Source organism: Ostrea edulis, chromosome 4 (assembly GCF_947568905.1).
Source record: "Ostrea edulis chromosome 4, xbOstEdul1.1, whole genome shotgun sequence".
In the NCBI taxonomy this organism is placed as follows: Eukaryota; Metazoa; Mollusca; class Bivalvia; order Ostreida; family Ostreidae; genus Ostrea; species Ostrea edulis.
Genome location: NC_079167.1, coordinates 41,225,369 through 41,251,081, shown reverse-complemented (window position 1 = coordinate 41,251,081; position 25,713 = coordinate 41,225,369). Strand labels below are relative to the sequence as shown.

Genomic DNA, 25,713 nt, shown 5'->3' with positions numbered 1-25,713 from the left:
AGGTCCCCAGAATCTTTGAAAATCTTATCAAGAACCACATGGGTACAAATAGTCAAGCATCCACATTTAGTGTAGCTTAAGATCGGTTCATATCATCATCCCTGGGGGCAGGACGCGGCTCAATAGACGTTTAAAGTTTAACATTGCTTAAAAGAAGGAAACGCTTTGAAAGCATTCCTTTCAAAACCCACAAGGGTAAAAATTGTCAATTTTATTAGCATGAAAAGTGAAGCTACGAACCGTGATCAATCTCATAAATCCCATAAAGAATACTTAAGAAATGAACAGTACTTTTGAGCTGTTTATCATCAGGATGAACGGATTTGGATTTGAGCCTGGCAAATTCTGTGAATCGCGCTAGGTCTAGCAGCGATTCACAGAGAATTTGCCTCAAATCCAAATCCCTTCATATTGACTATGAACAGCTAAAAAATGCTCTTCATTTCTTATATTTTTATTCATTTACTAAATCACCATTTGTTTACATTGCTTGAAAAAGTCTGGAAGTATTTTGTTGCATAAAACGAACTCCTAAGATCCACCTATGTCACAGTCGTATTGTGACGTTTGTCAAAACATAGACATGACGTCACACTTTATCCTGCCTTTTATGTCAATATTGCACGGTGCACTGTATTTTGGAGCTAGGAGACCACAAGAATGGGATGGTGTTCCACATAAGTTCACAATCTTAATCCAGGTTGTGACTTTGCGAGATCTTTTAATACAGATTGTATTTTTTCAAATCATTACACTCTCTCAGTCGCGTGCTTTAAACTAATTCATAAAGCGTTTTTATTATACTTTCATTTAAAATACTCGAATCTGATTGGTCGAGAAGCAATTTTAAAAAAAACATTGTTACCCTCTGAGAACAGAGAGAGCACGCGCCCCAGAGTGATAATATCTAGCAACGGATAACAGTACTTGACAACGGGTGATATTATAAAAAATTATCATATACTTCAAATTTATGCGCGTACGGTTCGCCCTAGATTGTTAGACGACGTCATTTGTATGGAGCGTCAAATTAATATAAATTCAAATAATTGAAGATATCTTCAATTATTTGAAGATAGCATCAATTAAGTTATTGCTCTCTTTAACTGAATTAATGCGCGCATTAAAAATCATTTAATCAATTATTGCTCTCATCAAATGAATTAATGCGCGCTTCAATTCAATTATTGCTCTCATCAATTGAATTAATGCGCGCATCAATTGAATTAATGATAGCAATAATTGATTTAATTCGCGTATTAATTCAAGTATTGCTCTCTTCAATTCAATTGATGAGAGCATCAATTTCGTAGAAATATTGCTCGCAATAATTGATTTAGAGCTCGGTATAAATAATTTGATGATATCTTTAATTCAATTGAAGATATCTTTAATTATTTACAATGCTTTTGTATAAGGAATTAATGCGCGCATCAATTCTTTTAAAGAGAGCAACAATTCCATTAATTCAATTGTGGATATGTTGAATTGAAGATATCTCTAATTATATAGTTGCTCTCTCTAAAAGAATTATTGATCTCTTCAAATGAATTAAAGATATCATTAATTCAATTGAAAAGAGCAATAATTGAATTAATGCGAGCATTAAATCAATTATTGCTCTCATCAAATGAATTAATGCACGCATCAATTCAAGTATTGCTCTCATCAATTGATTTAATGCGCGCATTAGCCTATATCAATTATTGCTTTCTTCAATGGAATTGTAGCGCGCATCAATTCAATTGTTGATATCATTAATTCATTTGAAGAGATCATTAATTCAATTAAAGCACGCGTCAAATCAGCTGAAGAATTAATGCTATCAATTCAATTAATGCGCGCGATAATTCAGAATTGAAGATATCATTAATTATTTGAAGAGATCTTTAATTTAATTGTTGCGCGCATCAAATGAATTGATTATATCTCCAAATAATTGAAGATATCCTCAATTATTTGAGTTTATGTTAATTTGGCGCTCCATACATTTGAGCGTTTGTAATAAACGGGAATACCCGTATCGATATACGAGATATCGCATGACAGTGATTGATCAAATGTCAACAGAAATAAGTTTTTCTGCTTTCCTGTTTACATAATATTCTGTATAATAAAACAAATATTGCCAGGGCCGTAAATTACATGGAGGCGGAGGAGGCAGCTGCCTCCTCCAACTTTTGAGCCAAAAAAAATTAAAATTTAAAGTTCATTAGAATTTATGTTGTTTCCAATAACTAAGAACATGATACCTCCCTTAAAAAGCATTCCAAATCTTTCTTTTAGAATGAGTTAATCAAGTAACATCTTAGAAGGCCCTAGAATCAAGGATTTTGCACGAAATGTGTTCAGTGTGCACAAAATGTGCTCAGCGTCTGGGGGCCTGGGCGGCCCCCAGACCCCCGCCTAATTTCCTGCCTCCTCCAAATTGAAGGTTAATTTACGGCCCTGATTGCATGTAGTTGAGGTAACATTGGAAATTTTCACCTCTCGAGAAACCATGGTCAACCGAGGCTACAACGTTACCCTCAACTACATGCAATATTTATATAATAATCAATAAGAACGGATTGAGTCACGCGCTGAAATTGGTTAGCTCATAGAGGAAAATGCGAGTTGTAATATAAATACAAAATTATTAATAAGTCAAATACGGTCCCCTGGACACGCCAGAGGTGGGATTAGTTTTTTATCCCATGTTGACCGGTTACACTTAGGAAGCACGGTGGTACAGATTGTCAAATAAATATGCAAGCATCTTCATGTAGTGAAGGGTCAAATTTGTTCCTGTCATGATCCCCGTGGTCAAGGTTAACCGCAATGGGTTCAAAGCTTAACATTTGTTGATATTTTCAATAAATACAAGTTTATATTTTTCTATGCAAGCCACATCATGAACCTTAGGTTATGAAGTACTCCGTTTATCTGATCAAGTTATAGGACTCACGGCGGGTGCGACCGGTCAACAGAGAATGCTTACTCCTCCTATGTACATAATCCCATCTCTGGTATATCCAGGGGTCCGTGTTTGCCCTGCTCTTCATTTTGTAATCATTATAGGAGTTATGAGATTGATCACTGTTTGTTATCTTCACTTGTTCATCTATCAAACAACCCCGATACAAATCCGATTTCATACTGTGTTTTTCTGACTCTATATTTTATAGAGGACTCTTCACTTTTTCATTAACTTTGCTCGCTACTGACCTCTTGGCTTTCAGGTGAACAATGTGGTCTCTCCTTTCCTGTTACTACGGTGTGTTATAATACACGTATTAATACGTCGTGCAAGGTACTCCCGTCCCTTGTCCGTCATCTCTCGGTGAAAAAATCGTATTTCCCTGTTGGCCTTTGAAATGCTCAGGTCTGTAGCTTTGACCTTTGGCTAACCCCGCAAAGGGACGTAACTTGCAGCGAAGTTTTGATACGTGTATTAATCTAATACAATGTTTACTACAATATAAATTATGACTTGCGGTCTTTAATCTCAGCTAACTTTGTGTGATCATGTACGTGTTGACATAAATCAGGTAGACTTTGTGAACTATTATAAGACAGGTGGCTCACTTTACAATCGTTATCCTACTATGACCTTGACCAAGGACAGACATCAGCAAAAGATGGAGTGTTATCACAAACACGTGGCAGTTTAGATGTACTATAATACACAAAGGCATTCTCACCATGTCAAGGTTTTGTGATTAATTTACCTACCTCCATACAAAAAAGCAAACTTTTGTGTAGAGGTATGTAGACATAAAACCCAATCTAATTAAAATCAGATCTTCTCTAACCGTTACACTGGATCTAATTAAAATCAGATCTTCTCTAACCGTTACACTGGATCTAATTCAAATCAGATCTTCTCTAACCGTTACACTGGATCTAATTAAAATCAGATCTTCTCTAACTGTCACACTGGATCTAATTAAAATCAGATCTTCTCTAACCGTTACACTGGATCTAATTAAAATCAGATCTTCTCTAACCGTTACACTGGATCTAATTCAAATCAGATCTTCTCTAACCGTTACACTGGATCTAATTCAAATCAGATCTTCTCTAACCGTTACACTGGATCTAATTCAAATCAGATCTTCTCTAACCGTTACACTGGATCTAATTCAAATCAAATCTTCTATAACCGTTACACTGGATCTAATTCAAATCAGATCTTCTCTAACCGTTACACTGGATCTAATTAAAATCAGATCTTCTCTAACCGTTACACTGGATCTAATTAAAATCAGATCTTCTCTAACTGTCACACTGGATCTAATTATACCCCCCGCAAGAAGTTGTGGGGGGGGTATACTGGAATCGGTTTGTCCGTCTGTCTGTCCGTCCATCCGTCCGTCCGTCTGTAGACACAATGATTTCCGGGCTCTAAAGCATTATCCTTTCCACCTACCGTCACCATATCATATATATGGACTACCCATGGGATGAAGATGTTCCCTATCGATTTTGGGGTCAAAAGGTCAAAGGTCAAGCGCACTGGACATCGAAGTAGCAATATGGTTTCCGGGCTCTAAAGCGTTATCCTTTCCACCTACAGTCACCATATCATACATATGGACTACCCATGGGATGAAGATGTTCCCTATCGATTTTGGGGTCAAAAGGTCAAAGGTCACACGCACTAGACATCGAAGTAGCAATATGGTTCAGTTTGTCATGCCATTTGTTTTTTACACTGAGAAAAGAGGTAGTTTATACCTATTACCAACACCCTTTGGGAGATTGGGGTAAGCGGGGGGTATTCTTAGTGAGCATTGCTCACAGTACCTCTTGTTAAAATCAGATCTTCTCTAACTGTCACACTGGATCTAATTCAGATCAGGTCTTCTCTAACTGTCACACTGGATCTAATTAAAATCAGATCTTCTCTAACTGTCACACTGGATCTAATTAAAATCAGATCTTCTCTAACCGTTACACTGGATCTAATTCAATCAGATCTTCTCTAACCGTTATACTGGAGAAGGATCTCCTGACAGCATTGCATTTGAGGTTGTATTATTGATCACATTCTCAACAACAGCTTGACAAAGAATCAAGGACTAATCAGGAATCGTTTTACTGAAGCATATTGGGATTGTAAGGTCACAAAAAAAATGGCGTCGATCCAAATATCAGCGTTAAAGAAAGAGCAAACGAAAATATTCTATGCTAATACATCCATTATCATTAAAATATGTTTTCTGTGGCGTTCTAACATCGATCATGGCCACCGCCATCTTCTTTGATTATTCTCCCGTCCTTCTCTGTTGTGATTTTCAAGGTAGCAAAAGTCGTCATTTGATTGGTCAAGTGTGGAAGATGAAATAACACGACCTCAAACGCAAGGCTGTCAGATCCTTCTCCAGTGTAACGGTTAGAGAAGATCTGATTTTAATTAGATCCAGTGTGACAGTTAGAGAAGATCTGATTTAATTAGATCCAGTGTAACGGTTAGAGAAGATCTGATTTTAATTAAATTGACAATAAACCTTGACATTGTGAGGATGACCGACACAATGCACATAGAAACTGTAACGTGTTTGTGTAAGGTGAAAACTCATATTCATCTCAATGCATAGTAATGTAGGTCAAAGTAATGTTTGTCTGTGTGTGTTGAGGGGGGGGGGGGTCACATCACAAGCACGTCTTTTTTCACTGCATGGTACCGCTTAGATTTAAGTTTATTTTTTTCTTTTACAAAAGTATATTCGAATTTTTAGGAATTTGATGGAATTCAACCTTCCAAGATGGAAAATAAGATGGTAGAATGGTAATATTCGGTGGCTATCTTGGTCGATGACTCTGTCTGTAAAAAAATATGTTGTTTTTGAGAGAGAGGCATGGCATGCAAATATAAATCTTACTCAGCATTTTTCTTTCTTGCAATATAGTCGAATGTAGTAAACCTACACGGTGTAGGTTCTTTATGCTTCAACACTCCCATGGAATGCATGAAATCTGCAAGCATGAATATATTTATCAAAGTGCAATATGTATGGTTAAAAACAATTTTTTAAATCTCTTATTAAATAATTTGAGCTACATGTATCTTACATCACATACTTTTCAATAATTTAAAATAAGTGAAGAAAGTATTATAATTCATTCAAAATTATCTTTAGTTTAACTGAAACCATACGTAATTTATCTTATGAAATGTCTTTGCATCTCTAGGGAATCCGTATAGGATATACTAGTTATAGAAATGATATAAAAATCTACTTTGTCATTTTATTGTATTTTATGGATTCCTTTGAGTTCATTTGTGTCTTTATGAAATTAAGTATGACAGCTTGAGAGCGTTGAAACTGTCAGTTTCTATGTTCTGTATATAACACATTCTCGTTTTGTCATTAAGGGTCAACATACGGAAAACTACAACCCAGAAGATCTTCTCTTAAACAACATGGATCCGCCCCCACAAAACCGATCATCCTCGAGAGCCGAGACTCCTGGAAACATCAGTCTGGCTTTCAGTGACGCCAAGTGTTAATCTGAAAGTGGAGTACATTGCAAATTGTTAAATCTATTAGAACTGTGTTTTTACTTCTAAATGCAGAAATGGCGACCAGTGTGATACAGTTTACAGTTACACAATGGTGATGGTGAAAAATTATCTAAACGTCTCAATTCGCCCTTTTTTTTTAATTTTTGGGTGGTGTTTTTTTTTATATAGTTGATTAGATATCTTTTCAAGAAAAAAAGTTTTTGTTTTGCATAAAGGATTTCACGAGATTGAATTTTGCAATTAGGCCTATTGTAATTACTGAGCACTGATTAAACTAATGAAGCAAAAAGCTAGACAGATCTCACTAGAATTGTATATTGAAAATAGTTTGTATCATGACTTCGTAGTTCATATACTACTGTATAAGATGAATTTCACTTCTTTAACTTTCTTTTATATAAACAACAAATATATTAATATATTTTTGAAAAGTATAAACCGTTCGCGTTCTGCGCGAGTTTCATGAACAACGTGTATATATATATATATATATATATATATATATATATATATTTATTCTGAATCCAGATCTTGACGTTTATTCTGCTGTTTGAACTATCCCTGGAATGTCCATGTTGGTCAGACATCACGTGTTACTTATATTAGTTTATAAATGTATATACTTGTTTTTACTCTGTTTTGGCCCATATGGGTCAAATATGCACTTGTGATAAAATTATATGTTATAAAATGTTTTCCGTCCAATTCCCTGAAGTTTTGTACAGGGGGCTGTATCGCTTCCTTTCTGAACACGTGTTTTTCTCCTCGTGTCAGTGGTTCGATATTTCATCAGAAAAAAGACACACATGTTTCTACAAAACCGTTGTATTTTCTTTATTAATGTAATAAAGACAAAAAACGCTTAAACTATAAGTTTATCTTTGAATTAAAACAAGGGTTGTTGTTGGGATTTTCCCCCCAAACCTCGCAAACCACTGATATGATTGCTGATAAACATACGAAGTTTTTTGAGGGTGACAATGACGGAATTTTGATATAATAAGTGTGCTCTAAATAGATTCGAATAAAGAACACATTCCTTGACTCTTTATTGTTTATTTATCGGAACAGATTAAAATACACATATGTACATTATCATACCCCAATTATGGTAATACAAGAACTCCACAAGGCGGGGCATATCCCCTTCCAATGAGTGTCTACAAGCCTTTTCTTTGGAGTCTCTTGGTGACTTTCACCTTTGACCCCAAACTCAATAGGGTTCTTCCTTTCTTGATAACAAAGCTATATGTGAAGTAACAGATGGCGCTCAAGGTCATAAAAAGCGAGGCTTTTGTATCGTGTCCCCTTTTCACGACACTGGACCTTCAAGTTTAAGGTCTTATCTGAAAGACCTGCAGAATATTTGCCCAGTAGAGTGTCTATTAGCATTTTCTGTAGTGTCCTGTACCGGCGGGCAACTTGACCTTTTGAGTCCAAAATCAATTGGATTTTTCATCTTTTGACAACAAAGCTGCATGTGAAGTATCAAATGAATTCAACAAAATTTGGCGTCTGGGGTGTCTAAAAACTTCTTTTATGAAGTCTTGTAGTGACTTTTGACCCCAAAATCAGTAGAGTTCTTCCTCTTTTGATATCAAAGCTACAGGTGAAGTATCAAATCAATGGAGCAAAAATGTCGTGACCTCTAGAGTGTCTACAAGCTTTTTCTATGATGTTTTGTAGTCACCTTGACCTTTTGACCCCAAAATCAACAGAGTTCTTTCTCGTTTTATAACAAAGCTATACTAGTACGTAAAGTATCACTTTCTTTTTTCTGTGATGTCCTCTAGTGACTTCCACCTTTTGACACCAAAATCGAAAGGGTTCTTAACAAAACTAGGTGTGAAGTATCAATCCATCGAACAAAGAATGTGGTCCGAGGTCCTCAAGCTCACGGTTACACACACACACTCACACAAACACGTTACTATTTTTCCTCTCGCAATGACTTGAAATGATGAAATGGATTTTTATGAAATGAACTCCCACCACTTGTGGAAAGGCGTAAAATAATCGTGTCATAACGTTACTATAATGCAACGATTCCTTATGGGAATTATACACGGAGATTTCACCAAGGTTAAATCAATGTCATAATGTATATTGTATCTCTAAAACACTAAATAGCCCTCATTGTGTAAGCCGTTACACTATGGGAATGTCACAGATATCTGTTGATAAGCCGTTACACTATGGGAATGTCACAGATATCTGTTGATGAGCCGTCACACTATGGGAATGTCACTGATATCTGTTGATGAGCCGTTACACCATGGGAATGTTATAGATATATGTTGATGAACCATCACACTATGGGAATGTCACAGATATCTGTTCATAAGCCGTTACACCATGGGAATGTCACAGATATCTGTTGATGAGCCGTTACACCATGGGAATGTCACTGATATCTGTTGATGAGCCGTTACACCATGGGAATGTCACTGATATCTGTTGATAAGCCGTTACACTATGGGAATGTCACTGATATCTGTTGATAAGCCGTCACACCATGGGAATGTTATAGATATATGTTGATAAGCCGTCACACCATGGGAATGTCACGGATATCTGTTGATAAGCCGTTACACTATCAATACCACATATATCTGTTGATAAGCTGTAAGCCGTTACACCATGGGAATGTCACTGATATCTGTTGATGAGCCGTCACACTATGGGAATGTCACAGATATCTGTTGATGAGCCGTCACACTATGGCAATGTCACAGATATCTGTTGATGAGCCGTTACACCATGGGAATGTCACAGATATCTGTTGATGAGCCGTCACACTGTGGGAATGTCACAGATATCTGTTGATAAGCCGTCACACTATGGGAATGACACAGATATCTGTTGATGAGCCGTCACACTATGGCAATGTCACAGATATCTGTTGATGAGCCGTTACACCATGGGAATGTCACAGATATCTGTTGATGAGCCGTCACACTGTGGGAATGTCACAGATATCTGTTGATAAGCCGTCACACTATGGGAATGTCACAGATATCTGTTGATGAGCCGTCACACTATGGGAATGTCATAGATATCTGTTGATAATCCGTCATACTATGGGAATGTCACAGATATCTGTTGATACACTGTAAGTTGTTACACTATGGGGCTGTAGAAAAGAAGTGATTTGAAGGTCTTGTGACGTAAACGTACACAAAAACCCCGTCATCGCCAATGAACGCTTTTGAATGTCGGGTAAAATTTTACGCACACTGTTATGTGATTAATATACACCACAGAATTTCATTAAAAAATGTTCATGTATTTTTCGACGAACGCAATTTATTAGATTTTAATTAGATTGCAACTAACGTCGAATGGGGGGGGGGGGTGGGGTTAATTTTTTTTAAAATTTTTATTATTATTATTTTTACCCGAATCCGGATCGATTCTATTTCGAGACTTATTTATTTAGTTCAAAGGCTAAACAATACTATTTCCCATATTTTTTAAATCTCTGTCGGAGCGATTTTAAAGTCAATCTAGCATGTGTAGCATATATATACGTATTTTCTGGTATGAAGTTCGTAGTACAAATCCGCACTAACCACGCCGGGTATTCGGACACTAAAAAAAGTATACTAAGAACCGAGTCGGACAATAAGAACCGGGTCGGACACTGAGAAAGATTTGGGATAAGTACATAATATTTACTCTCAGCGATTGTATGCCGCGATGTTCACAACAGAAATAAATTAAACAATCATCTTAGCAGTAGGCCTAACTGTGCTTTCTTCTAGCGATACCTTGAGTGTTATAAGTGGATATTAGATGTACACAGCCCTTTTATTATCAGATGAATGAGAAAAATGCAAGCTTGCTTGGAAGCTATGAATTCAAGAATTGAATTGTAGTGAAGGATGACCCCCTTCCCCTGCCATTTAGAGTAAAAGATTTTCAAGAATCAAGAGAATTATGATGTTCATCATTGTTGGTTATCTTCCCCTTTTTTTATTCAAGAATCATTGGACATTTAGTAAAGATTAATAATTATTCTCCAAAGCATGAAATAGTACGATTGTGTGAATTAATAATTATTCTCCAAAGCATGCAATAGTATGATTATGTGAATTAATAATTATTCTCCAAAGCATGAGATAGTATGATTGTGTGAATTAATAATTATTCTCCAAAGCATGAAATAGTATGATTGTGTGAATCCTGATAAATATACATGGAGTACAGCTATCTTAACGGTTGAATTCCAACAGAAATGAAAGTAAAATGTAAATTTTAAAAAATATTTTCACTCTTTGGAAAATACATGAGGATATGAACCTTGCACCGCGTCACACCAGCATACTGAATGAAGCGCTGACGATGTATTCTGGCATAAAGCGTCGCAGTTCATGGCCTCACGAATTTTCAAAAAAGAAATTTATTTCTTAAAATAAATATACATTAGTAAATCACCTACCAAATTTCGACATTCTACATCAAAGCATGATGAAATAAGTCCAGAAAACTAAGACGTGACAGGAGGACTGACGGATGGAGGACAAACTAGTACAATACAGTATACTCCGCATATATTGAAAGTCAGGGGACCGAACTGAATTGTTCATTATATCCAAAGTTCAATATAACCGATATTAAACTATATGATAACTATATGACTACACAGGCAAATGTGCTTCGCGTGAATTCACGTTAAGAATTTTACGTAAAAAGAGCATAAAATGTGAGTTCACACGTAAAATTTTACGTGAAATTCATATGAAAAGTTATTCACGTGAAATTTATGTGAATATTTTCATGTTAATTACGTAAAATTTACGTGAACAGCAATTTACGTGAAATTAACGTGAGGCAAATTTGCCTGTGTAAGAAAGAAAAGGGTGTGCTTTTTTCAGTCTGTATACCGCCCTATAATTATATAATTAAAATTCATTCATGTGCATTTATAGGTAATGACTTACTTCATAAGAAATGACGTTTTGACCATTTAGATCATTATCGGCTTAACCATGACTTATTCGTGTAGTGCATGTAAGTTACGCAATATGAATACTCGGCTCAGATCTCTGTCCTGTTTGACTTTGTTTCTTACCTGACATTCGTGAACAGAGGTGCTGTAAAATGTTGACGGTGATTATACGACTGACATTCTTTCTGAAAATAGTTTCATCTGTGAGTGTCGCAAACATTGACATTGGAAATGAAATTCGCGAAATACGAGATAATTTGATCCAACAAGAAAAAGATATTCGCAAACTACAGCTTGAAAAGCATGCCTACAGGACTGAACTTCAGGATCTACGAAACGAGAACGGAGAACTGAGGAGGACCGTGGACAAACTTAACGCTGCTGTATCCCAGCTACAATCGCACACTAAATCTGATGATGCGAAATACAGTTTATCCGAAATAAATGGAGAGAACTATTCTTCAGGATCTGATCAGGATGGACTAGTCGGTAATATGTGAAAGAAATTAACAAAGATATAGATATATTAATTGGTAGTAGAAGAACCGTTTCTGCACTTCAGAATAAGGACACAGGGTCGGATCTAGAAGGAGCATTTTAAATTTGGCCTTTAATCGAAATCAGAGACTTCTAGATCTGACCTTGACTCGCCAACGTCACCAATACATTTTGTCCTTATTTTGAAGTGCAGAACCGCGGTGGTCTAGAGGTAGAGCGTTCGCCTTGCATGCGAAAAGTTGGGGTTCGAATCCCGGCCGCGACAGGGTGTTGCAAAAAGAAGTTAATCGTTTGTACGACTCGTATAAGAATTTACAAAGCGTTTTACAAGAATTTTAAAATGTCGGCATGGAGCAGGTAGAGGTGTTATCGAGCAGTGACACCTATGGGTAGAGGATGGAACACACTACTTTATAACACCCCCCCCCCCCCTGGCAAAACGTCATTAACGCACATTTACATGTAAATTTATATATAATACCGTGTATGTGTGTACTTACAACAGGGAGTGTGGTATGTATATAACCACGACAATTCATGGTCGAAGTCAACAAGTTAAACATCTTGTGTTTGATATATTATTTTTTAACTATCAGAGACTTTGGGCACTCCAGTCCTAAATAGGGAGGACTTCTAGCAGTTTATTTCTAAACTAAATACTTGTATCTTAATATTTAGATTAACAATGAGATGACCTTTAATGCCATTCAAGCATACATTGTCTGTTAGTCTTTTAGCTATTTCATATCTGTTAATTCCTCATACTATGGATCATAAACTTCACCTTGGTTTTCATTGGTTCTGTTTCAATCTTTCTTTCCAATCCGCAGGATATCGGTAAATGTACGAACTTTCACATAAATTCATCCCAAATGAGGCAAACCTTTTATACACACCAGACTCGTTCGCGTTAAAATTTGATGTGATACATAAATACATACATGTATTATACCAGGTGTAGAACAAAATTACGAATAAAAAAAAGTTCGATACAAGAAGGATATGTTTGGGGGAAATTATTAAAATGTTTACAATGTTGTTTTCAAGGGGGGGGGGGGGGGGGGGGGCTTTTATTCATTGGATATAAAATTTCAAAATATGTCTTTTTCAGTGTATATATATATATATATAGTTTTTAATTTATTTCCTTTAATAATATTTTCATGGTAAGCTAAGGAAGTATGCTACACCAGAGAAATTTGATGTGGATGAAAAGTGGGGGATATGTGCAAAAATATTTCGATATTGACATCTTTCAAATTTACTTTATTTAGTCAAAAAATGCAGTTTTTGTTGAAAGCAATCTGAAAAAAAATTTAAACCCCTGCTGGACTTGAACCTGCGATTTACAGTTCAGCAGTCGACGTGCTAACCTACTGAGCTAGGCAAGACATTTTTTAATGAATAGAAACGATGGATTATGTGGATGACTTCCCGCTCTCTCTCTGTAATTATTGCTTCTTTTGTTCATGATAAACCTTTTACTTTGCAAAATGCTGATCTCCTCATAGCATTATTGCATGCAATATTTTCCGTTCCATTCCGTCTTCCGTTTCGTTTATCCGTCCCGCGTTTTAGCAACACCCACAGCGACACGCTGAAAATTTTCAAATTTTATTTTCCCAGTTTTAATGTTTAGAATGCTTAATAAAGATATTTCTAATGGTGAGCAAAAATTTAAATATCAGTTGTCGAGGTGTATTGGAGATACAGACCTCACAATTCTTTGTTATGTAAACAAGGCTCGTGCCATGATTTTGTTTACATAATACATATAATTATACATTTGTATGTTAAATATACTACTAAACGTTCGTTTAAAGTAAATTTTTCAATTTACAAGTTAATTCTGAACACAAGTTTCTACTGTTTAGCACAAATCATTTTGTTTTAAACATGTTATTTTCTATTAAGCAATCTATATGTAAACAAAAACATGGCACGAGCCTTGTTTACATAACAAAGAATTGTGAGTGTTGTATCTCAATTGTAACTCATAAATTGATATTCAAATTTTGGTTGACAATCAGAAATACCTTAGTTAAGCATTGTAAACAACAAAAATTGAAAAAAATAATTTTTCCGGCTCAATCGTGTCCATGCCCCTTTAAAACAGGTAGTGACAGTTCCATCGCCAAATGCTCGGCAAAAGCTGAGAATGTCACAGGTCCTCGTAGATGACCTTAAAAACGGATGTGCCGTGTCACAGTAGGTGTGGCACACTAAAAAAACCCTCACTACAGTATGGCCGTAAGCGCTGAGCATAGGCCTAAATTTGAAGCCCTTCACTAGCAACAACCACGCTCGCTAGGTGGCGCGTCATGTTCTATTTTTATTTCTACAGGAAAAGTGGGACGAGGTTCCACCCTATTTTTTACGAGCTAGTATGGATAAACCTAGAGCCTACGAATGATGCGAAGTTGATCGTTCGGAGCTAAAATTGCTATATTTAGCGTATCTCACGTGATTAGGCATATTCCAGAAAATCCCTTTGAGATTGAAGCGATTAAGCAGAGCGAGTATATGTAAACATTTACTCAACGGTGAAATACGCAACAAATAGTGACATATTAATACATTTTATGCATGAATAAATTATATTGAGGTCAAACATGGACGATAATTGCCCGTGTTCATATAGTATTTGATTGATTTAGATATCCAAGGAAAGATAACTCTCATTATTAACGTACTCACAACGTACCGGTGGTATACAATAATACAATGTTTATACATTTCTGAATGATGAGTGAATCTTTACTTTCATCAGAATCTTTTCCATCATACTCGCAGACCAGGTCCCCATACCCCTACCAGTGTCAATCTGTGACTGATAGCAGTGCGGTATTTAATTTGATATAGTCTAGAGGAAATTCGAAATATGGTAGTGACATTCCTTCCTCACTGAATTAGCTGGATTTTTAACGTTTAAAGAAAAGTGGGGTATGGACTGGGGGGTTAAAAATGCTATTTGCCAAATTTTCAACAATATTAATTACAAGGCAAGGCAAAAGGGGTCATAAGCTACAGATGATGCAATTTTCACTTGCAAGTTGCACTGCCACAAGTTACACTTAATTAGTGACTTACTTACAGATAAATAAAGTAACTTACAAATATTTTATTTATTTATTTATCTATCATTTCATTTAATTTTTTTTAATATCATGGTTTGTACTTGTAGAGTCATCGCAATAAAGGGACATTAATTATTAGTGTTACAAAAAAATCTGATCATGCAGTTTTTAAATTTCTGAATTTTGAAATAATAAATAATAGATTCTGATACCACTCAGCCCCCCGACTGGCCAGATAGTTCTGCTTCTGCCCATTCTGATGCAACTAGCTCAGCCCCCAGACTGGCCAGAGAGTCCACTGTTTCGGTAAATTCTGATAATGATGCAACTCGCCCCCCCCCCCCCCCCCCCCCCCCCCCCCGACAGCTCTACCAGAAGTTCTCGGAAAAGACTTGCTGATGTTTAATAAATCAGTTTTCCTATTAATTTTACTTTTGCTCCTGTTCATCAGTTCATTAGGGTATGGCCCAATCTGATTAAATTTAAGATCGTTGATCCGCTCCGTATTCCTCTTCCTTTCCTGTATCTGTGAAGTCCAGAGGTGAGATATATTCTTTCCAAAACAACTAAGAATGTTCATGGAACAATTTAGTATTAATTGTTTTCCTTTTCTGTTGTATGCCTTATTTCAAGAAATAACTTTCAGGTCACTTTTTAATGTGAAATGGAACATTTTCAATTTTTGACAACCTGACGGTAGGGGTGTTTAAGGTTCTATACCTCATTTTCTGTAAGGAAGTGGAGTAAAAGGAATCCAGGATTGGATTCAGCATACTCAAAATTGGTAATTACACCTGCTTTTTATTGTTTTGGGTAATGGTGTTTCAAGAAATAAAGTTGGGTCACTTTTTGATGCGAAATGAAACATTTTCCGTTTTTGGCAACCTGACGGTAGGGGTGTTTGAGACACTATATCTCATTTTCTATAAGAAATTGGAGTAAAAGGAATGCAGATTTGAAATCAACATACTCAAAATTGGTAATTACACCTGATTTTTATTGATTTGAGTAATTTTTAAAAAATGGGTGGCGGTTGCTACCTTCACCGGTATTGATGATGTCTCTATGAGTGGGAAAAATTCTTAAGAGGGACGTTAAACAAGATACATGTACAATAAATCGATCAATCATATATTACAGAATCATCGATAAACACATTTTCTACCAGCAAGGACAAGAGACAGACCACAACCCCTATAGCATTCTACGCCTACATGTCCAGTTCAGAGAGCGCACCAAGCCTTCACCACATGCTCGTCTTCGACACCATCAAAACGAATCTGGGTGGAGGTTACAACAAACATAGCGGTATGTTCACAGTTCCTTCCGCTGGGGTATATGTGTTCACATGGACCATCTACAGTGGTGACAATGGTAAAACTGCATTCGCCTTACATGTTAACAACGACATTATCAGTACAACCTATGGAGAAACAGACGATGATGATGGCGATTTTGATTCTGATTCCGGGACTGTTGTTGTAACCTTAAGGAAAGTCCGTGCTTTTACGTATCCGGTTTTAAATTTTAAACACCGACTAGAAAGTTCCATGCAGTTATAACTTCTTTGTTTGATGTTTGTAGTTTACGAGAACTGTACGAGTCAAATTTAGCATTCAAGTGTGAATCTTAGATATATTTACCATGAATTATTATAGTGTGAAGTCCTCACTAGCTCCAATGGTACAAAGCAATGTAATATCTGCATTGAAAGGCTCATAGGCTTAAAAAGCTCATAGCTTGCAATCTAAGCCTGAACAAGTTAAAAATCATACATAGGCGTGATCCTCACAGAGGAATTCACACTGAATTTTAGGGAGTGTGTTTGGTTCAAAGAAACCCAGAATTATAAATTCTCAGAAAATCATCAGCAAAGATGTTGAATATTTGAACTCTTCTTCACAAGTACTTTCAAGAAACAAAATTATTTGTACATGAGCTGTAGTTGCTAGAATCTACATATATGTTACACTATATTTATTTTTTCTATGAGTATGAGATAGCATGTAGGTATTTTTATGTATGATTTGATTGATAGCCAAACAAAAAAAGAATAACACACACACCAAAAAAATTGTGAGAAAAAGGAAGGGGTGGGGGTGCACCCCACCCCCCACTCCTTGTGTTCTAATTGTCTGGTAGGACAAAATTTTCAGTATGTTTTACATATATATATATTGTCATATTCTGTTAATCTTGATTTAAAGACTGTATTTGCTGTTACAATTTACTATTTTCAAAGTGTGCAAAGAATAATTGTAAAACTTAAATTTAAAAATGGGGGTTTACATATTCAAGAGACCATTTTGCAAAATATCTCTGGTCAACTATGGTAAAATATGTTTTTTTGTTAACCTTAGATATAATTCTAAATATTTTTAAAGAAAAACTGGCATGTAAACAATTTAGATTTTGAGAATTTTTCAAAATTGCGATATTCTGTGATTTTTTTCTGAAGGATGTGAGCAGATTAAACAGCAATTGTGTATGTTTTCAATTGAATATCTTTAAAAATTCTCTCAGTAAATGAATAGCTATTGGTTTTTATATATTATAGCTTAATATGATGTGCTTTGGTGCATATTTTTAATAAAACATGAGATAATGCATTCTTGTGTTAGAATTTGGCTTTTGCATTTGGGGGTATACGTGCTCTGTAGCACATAGTATAAAAATAAACCTGCAAAGGTATGTCTTATATGGGCTTTTTAGTTAGTTTATGAGTTGTTAAAGTTATTTAAATGAAAAAAAAATTTGATTGACAGAAATTTCTAATAGTATTTACCTACCTTAAACGAAAATGATAGCGTTTATATTAAGTCGATCAGGACTTGCTCTACGAACGTAGAAAGTAATGGTGTTTGGCACACAAGAACGACCTTTGCTGGATGGAAACTCGACTAATACTTGCTCTGTAAACCATGGTGAATTAAATGAAATTTCAATTGCAATTAGTCCGAGTGTAGTTATTCTTCTTGCTGTAAGCATATAATATCAATTACATATTTTGGAAATTCAGTATGCAAAAATAACGCATATTTATAAAAATCTGTCGAGACACCAGCTGTTGTACGTTTTAAATCCTACAAGTAAGAACAAGAGGCCCATGGGCCACATCGCTCACCTTAGTCGCCTTGATCCATATTGAAAGAATATTCGCATGTAAAACTTTGATCCCCATTGTGACCCCAACCTACACCCAGGAGTCATGATTTTTGCAAACTCGAATCTGCATTATGTCAGGAAGCTTCAATGTAAATTTGCACTTTCCCAGCTCAGTGGTTCTTGAGAAGATTTTACAAAAAAAAAAATTCCTTATATATTTGTATGTGAACTTGTGATTCCCTATTGTGGCCCCATCCTACCTCCGGGGTCATGACTTTAACAAACTTGAATCTGCACTATGTTAGGAAGCTTTCATGTACATTTGTACAAAACCAGCTCAGTGGTTCTTGAGAAGATTTTTAAAGATTTTACCTATATATTCGCATGTAAAATTTGATCCCCTATTGTGGTCCCAACATAAATTTCAGCTCTTCTAGCCCAGTGGTTCTCGAGAAGATTTTTAAATGACCCCACCCTATTTTTTGTGATAATCTCCCTTTTAAAGGGGGCATGGACCTTCATTTGAACAACGTAAAAGCCCTTCACCCAAGGATGCTTTTGCAAAATTTCGTTGAAATTGGCCCAGTGGTTCTGGAGAAAAATTCGAAAATGTGAAAAGTTAACAGACGAACGGACAACAGGCGATCACAAACAGCTCACTTGAGCTAAAAACTTTAAAATTTGGACTGTACAATAATTGTTATAGAACAACAACGTTAGCAATACATCACTATCACGTTGAATCACAATAACACCAAAATATCCGGTCGGGGAAGAGTGTTCGTTTCGTAACCGGTAGGTCGTGAATTCGAGCCCCGCTCATGTCATGGCAGCGTCAAACTTTTAAAAATGTAAACATAGATGGTGATTTCTCCTTCGCCATATGATCGGCATTTAGAAGTTCGGATATGACCTTAAAAACGGGATCCTGTGTGGCGACAGGTATTGGCACATTAACTATAAGAACCCTCGCTGCTACAATGGCCCCGAGCGCTAAGCACAGGTCTTTTGTGGTACTTCACTTACAGCTGGTGATGTCTCAATATGAGTGAAAAACAAACAAACAAACAACCAACCAACCAAAATGCGATACTAAGCAATAACGGTGACGTCACACTACCAATTCGACCAATTACACTGAAGAAAATAGCCATTGATATTCTATGTCTACTTGTTGACTGAAAATCACGGAGAATTCAAGGAAATGGCTTAGTGCAAGGATATTAGCAAAATTGAGCATTGATTGCACATCTCTTGTGCTGATAACAACAGCTGGTGTACAAATTCTCATTACGAGGTTAATTATTCAATATGTCTGCCCATAATCCGTTGTTATCACCACAATAGATTTTGACATCATAGACAGTTGTTTCTTCAACAAAATGAAAAACGGAAATATTCATATCTAATAGTGATCAGTCATACAAAAAATTACTTTGTTAAACATCATTCTGATTCCACGCACATGTATTCTGAAGTTGAAATTAAAAATATGCTGGAGTTCCTAACTGGCTATATCTCTGTTGTCGTTGGTGATCATGTCTTCCAACCGTCTGTTAGAACTGTGCTCCGTTGTTAGCTGACTTGTTTTTATATTTTTATGAAGCAGAATTTATTAAAAACTTCTAAGTGAGAAGAAAAAATATCTTGTTGTGGCCTTCAATGCGACATTTAGATATATCGACGACGTTTTATCTATTAACAATAATTTTCATTCTCGAAATAAAAGACATCACAGAGTCGTCCACTTCTGCTTCATACTTAGATATTTTATTGAAAATAGATATAAGCGGCAAACTAACATCTTTATGATAAATGTGATGATTTCAGCTTCTCCATCGTCATCTTCCCATGTTGATGTAGCAATATTTCACTATCACCTGCATATGGTGTTGATATCTCTCAACTGATTCGATACGCAAAAGATTGTTCTTCGTATGATAAGTTTTAAATCGACGCAAACTACTGACAAACAAGTTGATGGTACAGGGGTTTCAAAAGTCTCGTTTAAAGTCAGTGTTCCACAAGTTCTTTGGTCGTTATAACAATCTAGTTTGCCAATACAACCTGTCTGACTGGTTTCATACCGATTGTTAGGCCATCCTTGGTACACTGATTTGACTACGGATAACTCCGTTTACCTGATCAAGATATAGGGCTCACGGCGGGTGTGACCGATAAACAGGGGGTGTTCACTCCTCCAAGGCATCTGATCCCACCTCTGGTATATTCAGGGGTCCGTGTTTGCCCAACTCTATTTTGTATTGTTTATGGGAGTTATGAGATGGATCACTGTTCGTTATCTTCACCTTTCATGTAAATATTTATGTGATATCTGCTATATATAACAAAATATTCTAGTGACCTGAGATCGTTGAATAATAATGAGCCTGATCTATCCAATCACAGCATAGCTACATATGTAACTTCGGAAGTTGAAAAGTTTATAAATATGGGACAATAGGATTAAACAAGAGGCCGTCACCTGAATACTAGTGAAAAAATATCACTACTTCCATGGGCTATGAAATCTAGAAAAAAAATTCCTGTTCTGAATATCTTAGCTAAATTGTTATGTTCAGCAACAGTAGAAAAACGAGATGTTCTTAAAACTTCACTGCCTTCAAAAGTGCATACACTGATGAAAGGCTTTAAATAATAGGTGTATTAACATTAAAACATCAAAAAGATATGACTAATTTGGACTCATCCTAAAATCATAACCCTGTTTTGATTGAAATTCATCATTTTTTGTACATCTTATTCTGCTATTCCTAAGTATGCATTTAGATTTAATACAGTATCAGCAAACTTACACATAAATACTATATACTAAGTTTGGCCACACCCTGGGGTCAGAACCCTTACTCTGGGGATCATCAAATTTACAATTTTGGTAAAATATCCATTTAGTTTCAATTTAGTATGAACAGCACTAAAGAAGATGTTATTTAAGGTTTTACACATAAACACTATATACCAACTTTGGCCCCGCCCTGGGGTCAGAACCCCTACCCCGGGGATCATGAAATTTACAATTTTGGTAGAGACCTTCCTGCTCTCCATCACCATGCATTTAGTTTTTCTTACACATGTGCGGTTCTTGAGAAGATTTTTGAAAATTGTTCAATTTTGGGCAGTTTTTGCCCCGCCCATAAGGCCCTAGGGGTACAAGAATCCTGAAATTTACAATTTATGTTCCCCTTGCTCCAAAGACACTTAATACCAAATATGAAAAGAATTGGAAAGATAGTTATCAAGAAGAAGTTAAAAATGTATATTGTTCACACATTTAACATGTTTAATAACTGACCATTTTGGCCCCATCCTGATACCAAACCCCCACCCCTGGGATCATCAAATTTACAATTTTGGACTACCTGCTCTTTCTAAATATTTATTTAGTTTCAATATAGTATCAACAGCACTAAAGAAGATGTTATTTAAGTGTTTTACACATAAACACTATATACCAACTTTGGCCCCGCCCTGAGGTCAGAACCCCTACCCCGGGGATCATGAAATTTACAATTTTGGTAGAGGCCTTCCTGTTCTCCATCACCATGTATTTAATTTTTCTTACACATGTGTGGTTCTTGAGAAGATTTTTGAAAATTTGTCAATTTTGGACAGTTTTTGCCCTGCCCCTAAGGCCCCAGGGTGTTGGAGACCTGAAATTTACAATTTATGCCTCCCCTTGTCCCAAAGATACTCTATATACCAAATTTGAAAAGAATTGGACTGGTAGTTATCAAGAAGTTAAAAATGTTCAATTGTTAACACACGACGGAAGATGACAACTAATCTCGGTTGAGATTCGGCTCGGTTGAATATTTTGACTGACGCCTTCACCAAATCTCGGAGCAGTCCTTCATAATTCATGTCTGGAAATTTACTTTCAGCCAGTTCTAGCAATTAATGTGCACTTAGGTGACACTGCTCTTCGCTTCAAATAAGTGATTTGACTGATAAACTAACTCTCTATCAATGCTGTATTACTTACCATTTAGGTATAAAAATCCCAAAATGAAAACAGGCACTACATTTTCCGTTCAAATGAAGATTTCCTTGGCACAATATTCTATCTCCTGGAATTGAAGAGTTCCTATAGTCTGCTTTATCTAGTTACTGATACGTCTCGGCACACCTACTTGCATTTCGCTAATTCAAAAAAACAAACTATAGGAACTCTTCAATTTTGGGAGATAAAATATTGCGCCATAGAAGTCTTCATTTGAACGGAAAAATTAGTGATGGTTTATTTTGTGGAATTTACATATTTAGACTTTGTCATAGTAATATTTGTGCAGACAGTGCTTACAGTATATCAGTATAATCTATACACCCGATATATTGAAATTCAGGGGACCAACCTGAATAGTTTATTATATCCAAAGTTCAATATAACATATGTTGAAATATATCGTCGACTGCCCTATTTCGGTGACTGACCAGAATCGGTGACCTTTTGTTTACGTGTGCACGTTGTTGTTTCCGGGTGTTGATTACGTCATCAATTTCGCCGTAGTGTTTGCAAACATACACAGAGCATGTCAATCGTAACTACTCGGCTATTTCCGTAACCGCAAATGAACCTCGTATGTGGATCGACGCCATCAGTCTGTTGCCATGTGTACACAAATGCAACTATGACGTCACAATCGTACGTAACAATATGAAACGCGAGCTTTCAAATGCATCTAAGATATCATACATATCTAAGGTATTCTACCACTTTCATTTTCCACTTACATGTTTATGTATTAGAGTGAATAAAACGTTAATGATACCAAAACTAATCTGTGGCGAAAATATAAGTAACAAATTATACAGGGATTCAGTTCTGGCCTTTCTACTACTCATCCACAGGCGCGCTTCCGGCGAAGAAATGCATCGATTTGATGCAATTCTTGCGCCGATCCACGTCAGAGTCTTCTTACCGGTTACGGAAAAGGACGAGCGCGTGATCCGATTGAGAGCATGTCTTCAATTTCTTTCCGAAAATGAAATACTAGAAGGAGAGTATGCAAAAAATCAACACGAGCACCCCAAAAATAAGCCCATTTACTTATTACTTTTTCAAGCAAACTTTCAAATTGATATAAAGTATACCAAAAGTCTAGAATTCTACACCATGTTATTTTATTCATTGACGTTTAGTTGCACATTCCTCCTGTATATACGTTACAAACTTTTGGCAAACCTATATTAACAATGGTCACCGAAATAGGTGACGTCACCGTTTTAGGACCACAAAGTGACATGTTTTTGTTACGAAAATATATTCAATTAACGTACCAATGAATTTGGAATTTTTGGATGAAAGTAAAGGAATTTAATTACTTTAAAGGTACATGTAGGTGTATTATTTATTTATGTAATCCAAGTGATTAATGAGAAAATCGCGGTTTATCACTAAGGTCACCGAAACTGGTCAGTCGACGATATAAATAATGTTACTGTTTTGTTTTTTTAATTTTTTAACTTCAATATAACGGACAGTTCAATAAGTAGAGTAGACTGTAGTCATCATATGACCATGTGTGTCTTATTACTTGTTAGGTTTGTACTTGATGTACTAATAAGGGCAAACCGTCTTCGCTGGTTTGGGCATGTTGAAAGAAGCAAGGGGTATACCAGCACTTGCAGAGACCTAAGACTGGAAAGCAAAAAGAAAAAGAAAAAGGGCGCCCTAAGAAGACATGGAAAGAAACCATCAGACAAGACTGTAAGCAGTGGCAAATGGACACAGTCAATCCCCACGATCGTGATCACTGAAGACTTAGCATAAGAACAGCCAGACAACGTCGAACCCCTGACGAAGGGAACACAGACGATAAACTCGGATAGTGAGAGAGTGTTACTGACTGTCTATACAGAAATTTGTCGGATTGTTATTTTAAAGTTCATAGGAGGCCAGTCTTCGCCTCATCTTGCATAAACTTTAACAACCTGAATTGTATACATTCTAATGCGGCGGGATGTATGTCCGAGCATTACAATATTGAATAATGAGCAGTCAATAAATCAATTTTTTATAAAGAAGAAAAAAGTATGACAGTCATGTACACAGTAAGTTGATGATCAGTACATGAAAATTGTTACGGGAACAAAAGGTATTCCAATGCAATGGTAGCATTTACTATATAAGAGTCCTTTATCCTTTTATTATGATTGGTTAATCGTAACGGAACGACTTTGTTGCCATAGCGAGACGCCGCTTAAATCGCGTTAGCATATTATGGGATAGTGCAACAGTGTACGCGTTGTGAAGATGAAATTAGTTTAGATTATCATCACGATGTTCTTAAAAGTTGTGCATCAGACGTACATGCAAGAAATTTGCATCGCCTATGTTAATTAGGTGACTAAGCAAACACGATTATAATGACGTCTTGTTAAAAATGACGTTTAAAGGTACATGAGCGAGCGCAGTTTCATGTACGTTCATATTTTTGTAATGTTCATGCTTTGATCAGGTTCAATTTAAACAATATCTATTTGCCAAATATTCATTACATGAATATTCTCACAGGGTTTTATATTAAAAACCATTAAAACATGTGTACATGGATGTGATTAAAATATTTTTATGTTATATGTATTTTTTTTTTTTTTTTTATTTCTGCTGCCTTCACTGCGACTTGCTTAACCTTCAATGATGCATGACCTGTTCTGAACTGTATGCTCTCAGCCTCTATACTTTCCCTTTTTTTCTACTCTCCTGCAATCTTATATATGCCCAAACCTTTCAAGTTTGTAAAACTGTGTTTAAACAGCACTGCCTTTGAACACAAAGCGCTGGCTCGTACTGTGAGCTCTAATGACTAGAGCGCGGAAAATAATCCGAGCTAACTCTAAACCTCTAACAAGGAAATTTTTTTTTACGCCAATCCCAGAAGTCCCTTGTCAAAAATGGCTGAGATCTCGCAAAGTCACACCTTGGAATATGATTGGGAGCTTACGTGGATTATCATCCTAATCTTATGGCCTCCTAGCTCCAAAATTCAGTGCACCATTAGGCGAAATGTTTAACGTAGTGCAATGTTTATGAAAGGCAGGCTAAGATGATGTGTGACGTCATGTCTACGCTTTGCGCTGGTTCACTATAATATAGCTTTAATCGTGAAGATTAGATGTCAGAGTATTATCATATACACTGGCATATCCAGTGTCACCCTCACAAATATGATCCATGATTTTTATAGAAATATGACCAATATATATATATATATATATATATATATATCTATATCTAAATATATATGCTTTAATCTGTCAGAACTCAGCAGTAACGGGGAGTATTATCTTATACGGTCCCTCAAAACAGCTTCACATCCCATCCCTCCCTTTCAAAAATTTCTGGATCCACCACCGATACACATATATAAAGCTCAGAAAATTCACTATGATGGGATACCTACTTCCGTGGAATTGAACTCATGACCTGCGGAAGCAAATCTCTTAGCAGCGTTCGGCCAGCATGCTAGACTGTTTTACCATCTAGGCAAGTAAAAATAAACCCCAACTTGTTTTCAATGATGATGAAATTCTCCCCAAGCTGTCACTTG

The 25,713-nt window shown here is 36.1% G+C and overlaps 3 protein-coding genes across 4 annotated transcripts in view; 2 read left to right on the top strand and 1 right to left on the bottom strand.

Moving 5' to 3' along the window:
* The window catches only part of LOC125670134 (uncharacterized), a 73,621-nt gene extending 66,065 nt beyond the window's left edge, over window positions 1–7,556 (top strand). Inside the window, exons 26-27 of one of the 2 annotated variants that reach the window (XM_056162641.1) lie at window positions 5,724–5,773; window positions 6,362–7,556. In XM_056162641.1, coding sequence (XP_056018616.1) covers window positions 5,724–5,773; window positions 6,362–6,404 — 93 coding nt within the window. In that variant the 3' untranslated portion in view covers window positions 6,405–7,556. The remainder of the gene's footprint in view (window positions 1–5,723; window positions 5,774–6,361) is intronic. The other variant, XM_048905118.2, reaches the window with a different exon arrangement.
* Window positions 1–25,713, bottom strand: part of LOC125670090 (uncharacterized) — a 675,065-nt gene that overhangs the window by 382,727 nt on the left and 266,625 nt on the right. The gene's annotated exons all lie outside the window — the stretch shown is intronic.
* LOC125670143 (uncharacterized) lies at window positions 11,592–17,646 on the top strand. Its single transcript, XM_048905131.2, has 2 exons — window positions 11,592–11,951; window positions 16,178–17,646. The coding sequence occupies exons 1-2, from the start codon at window positions 11,615–11,617 to the stop codon at window positions 16,597–16,599; spliced, it is 759 nt and encodes a 252-aa protein (XP_048761088.2). The 5' UTR covers window positions 11,592–11,614; the 3' UTR covers window positions 16,600–17,646.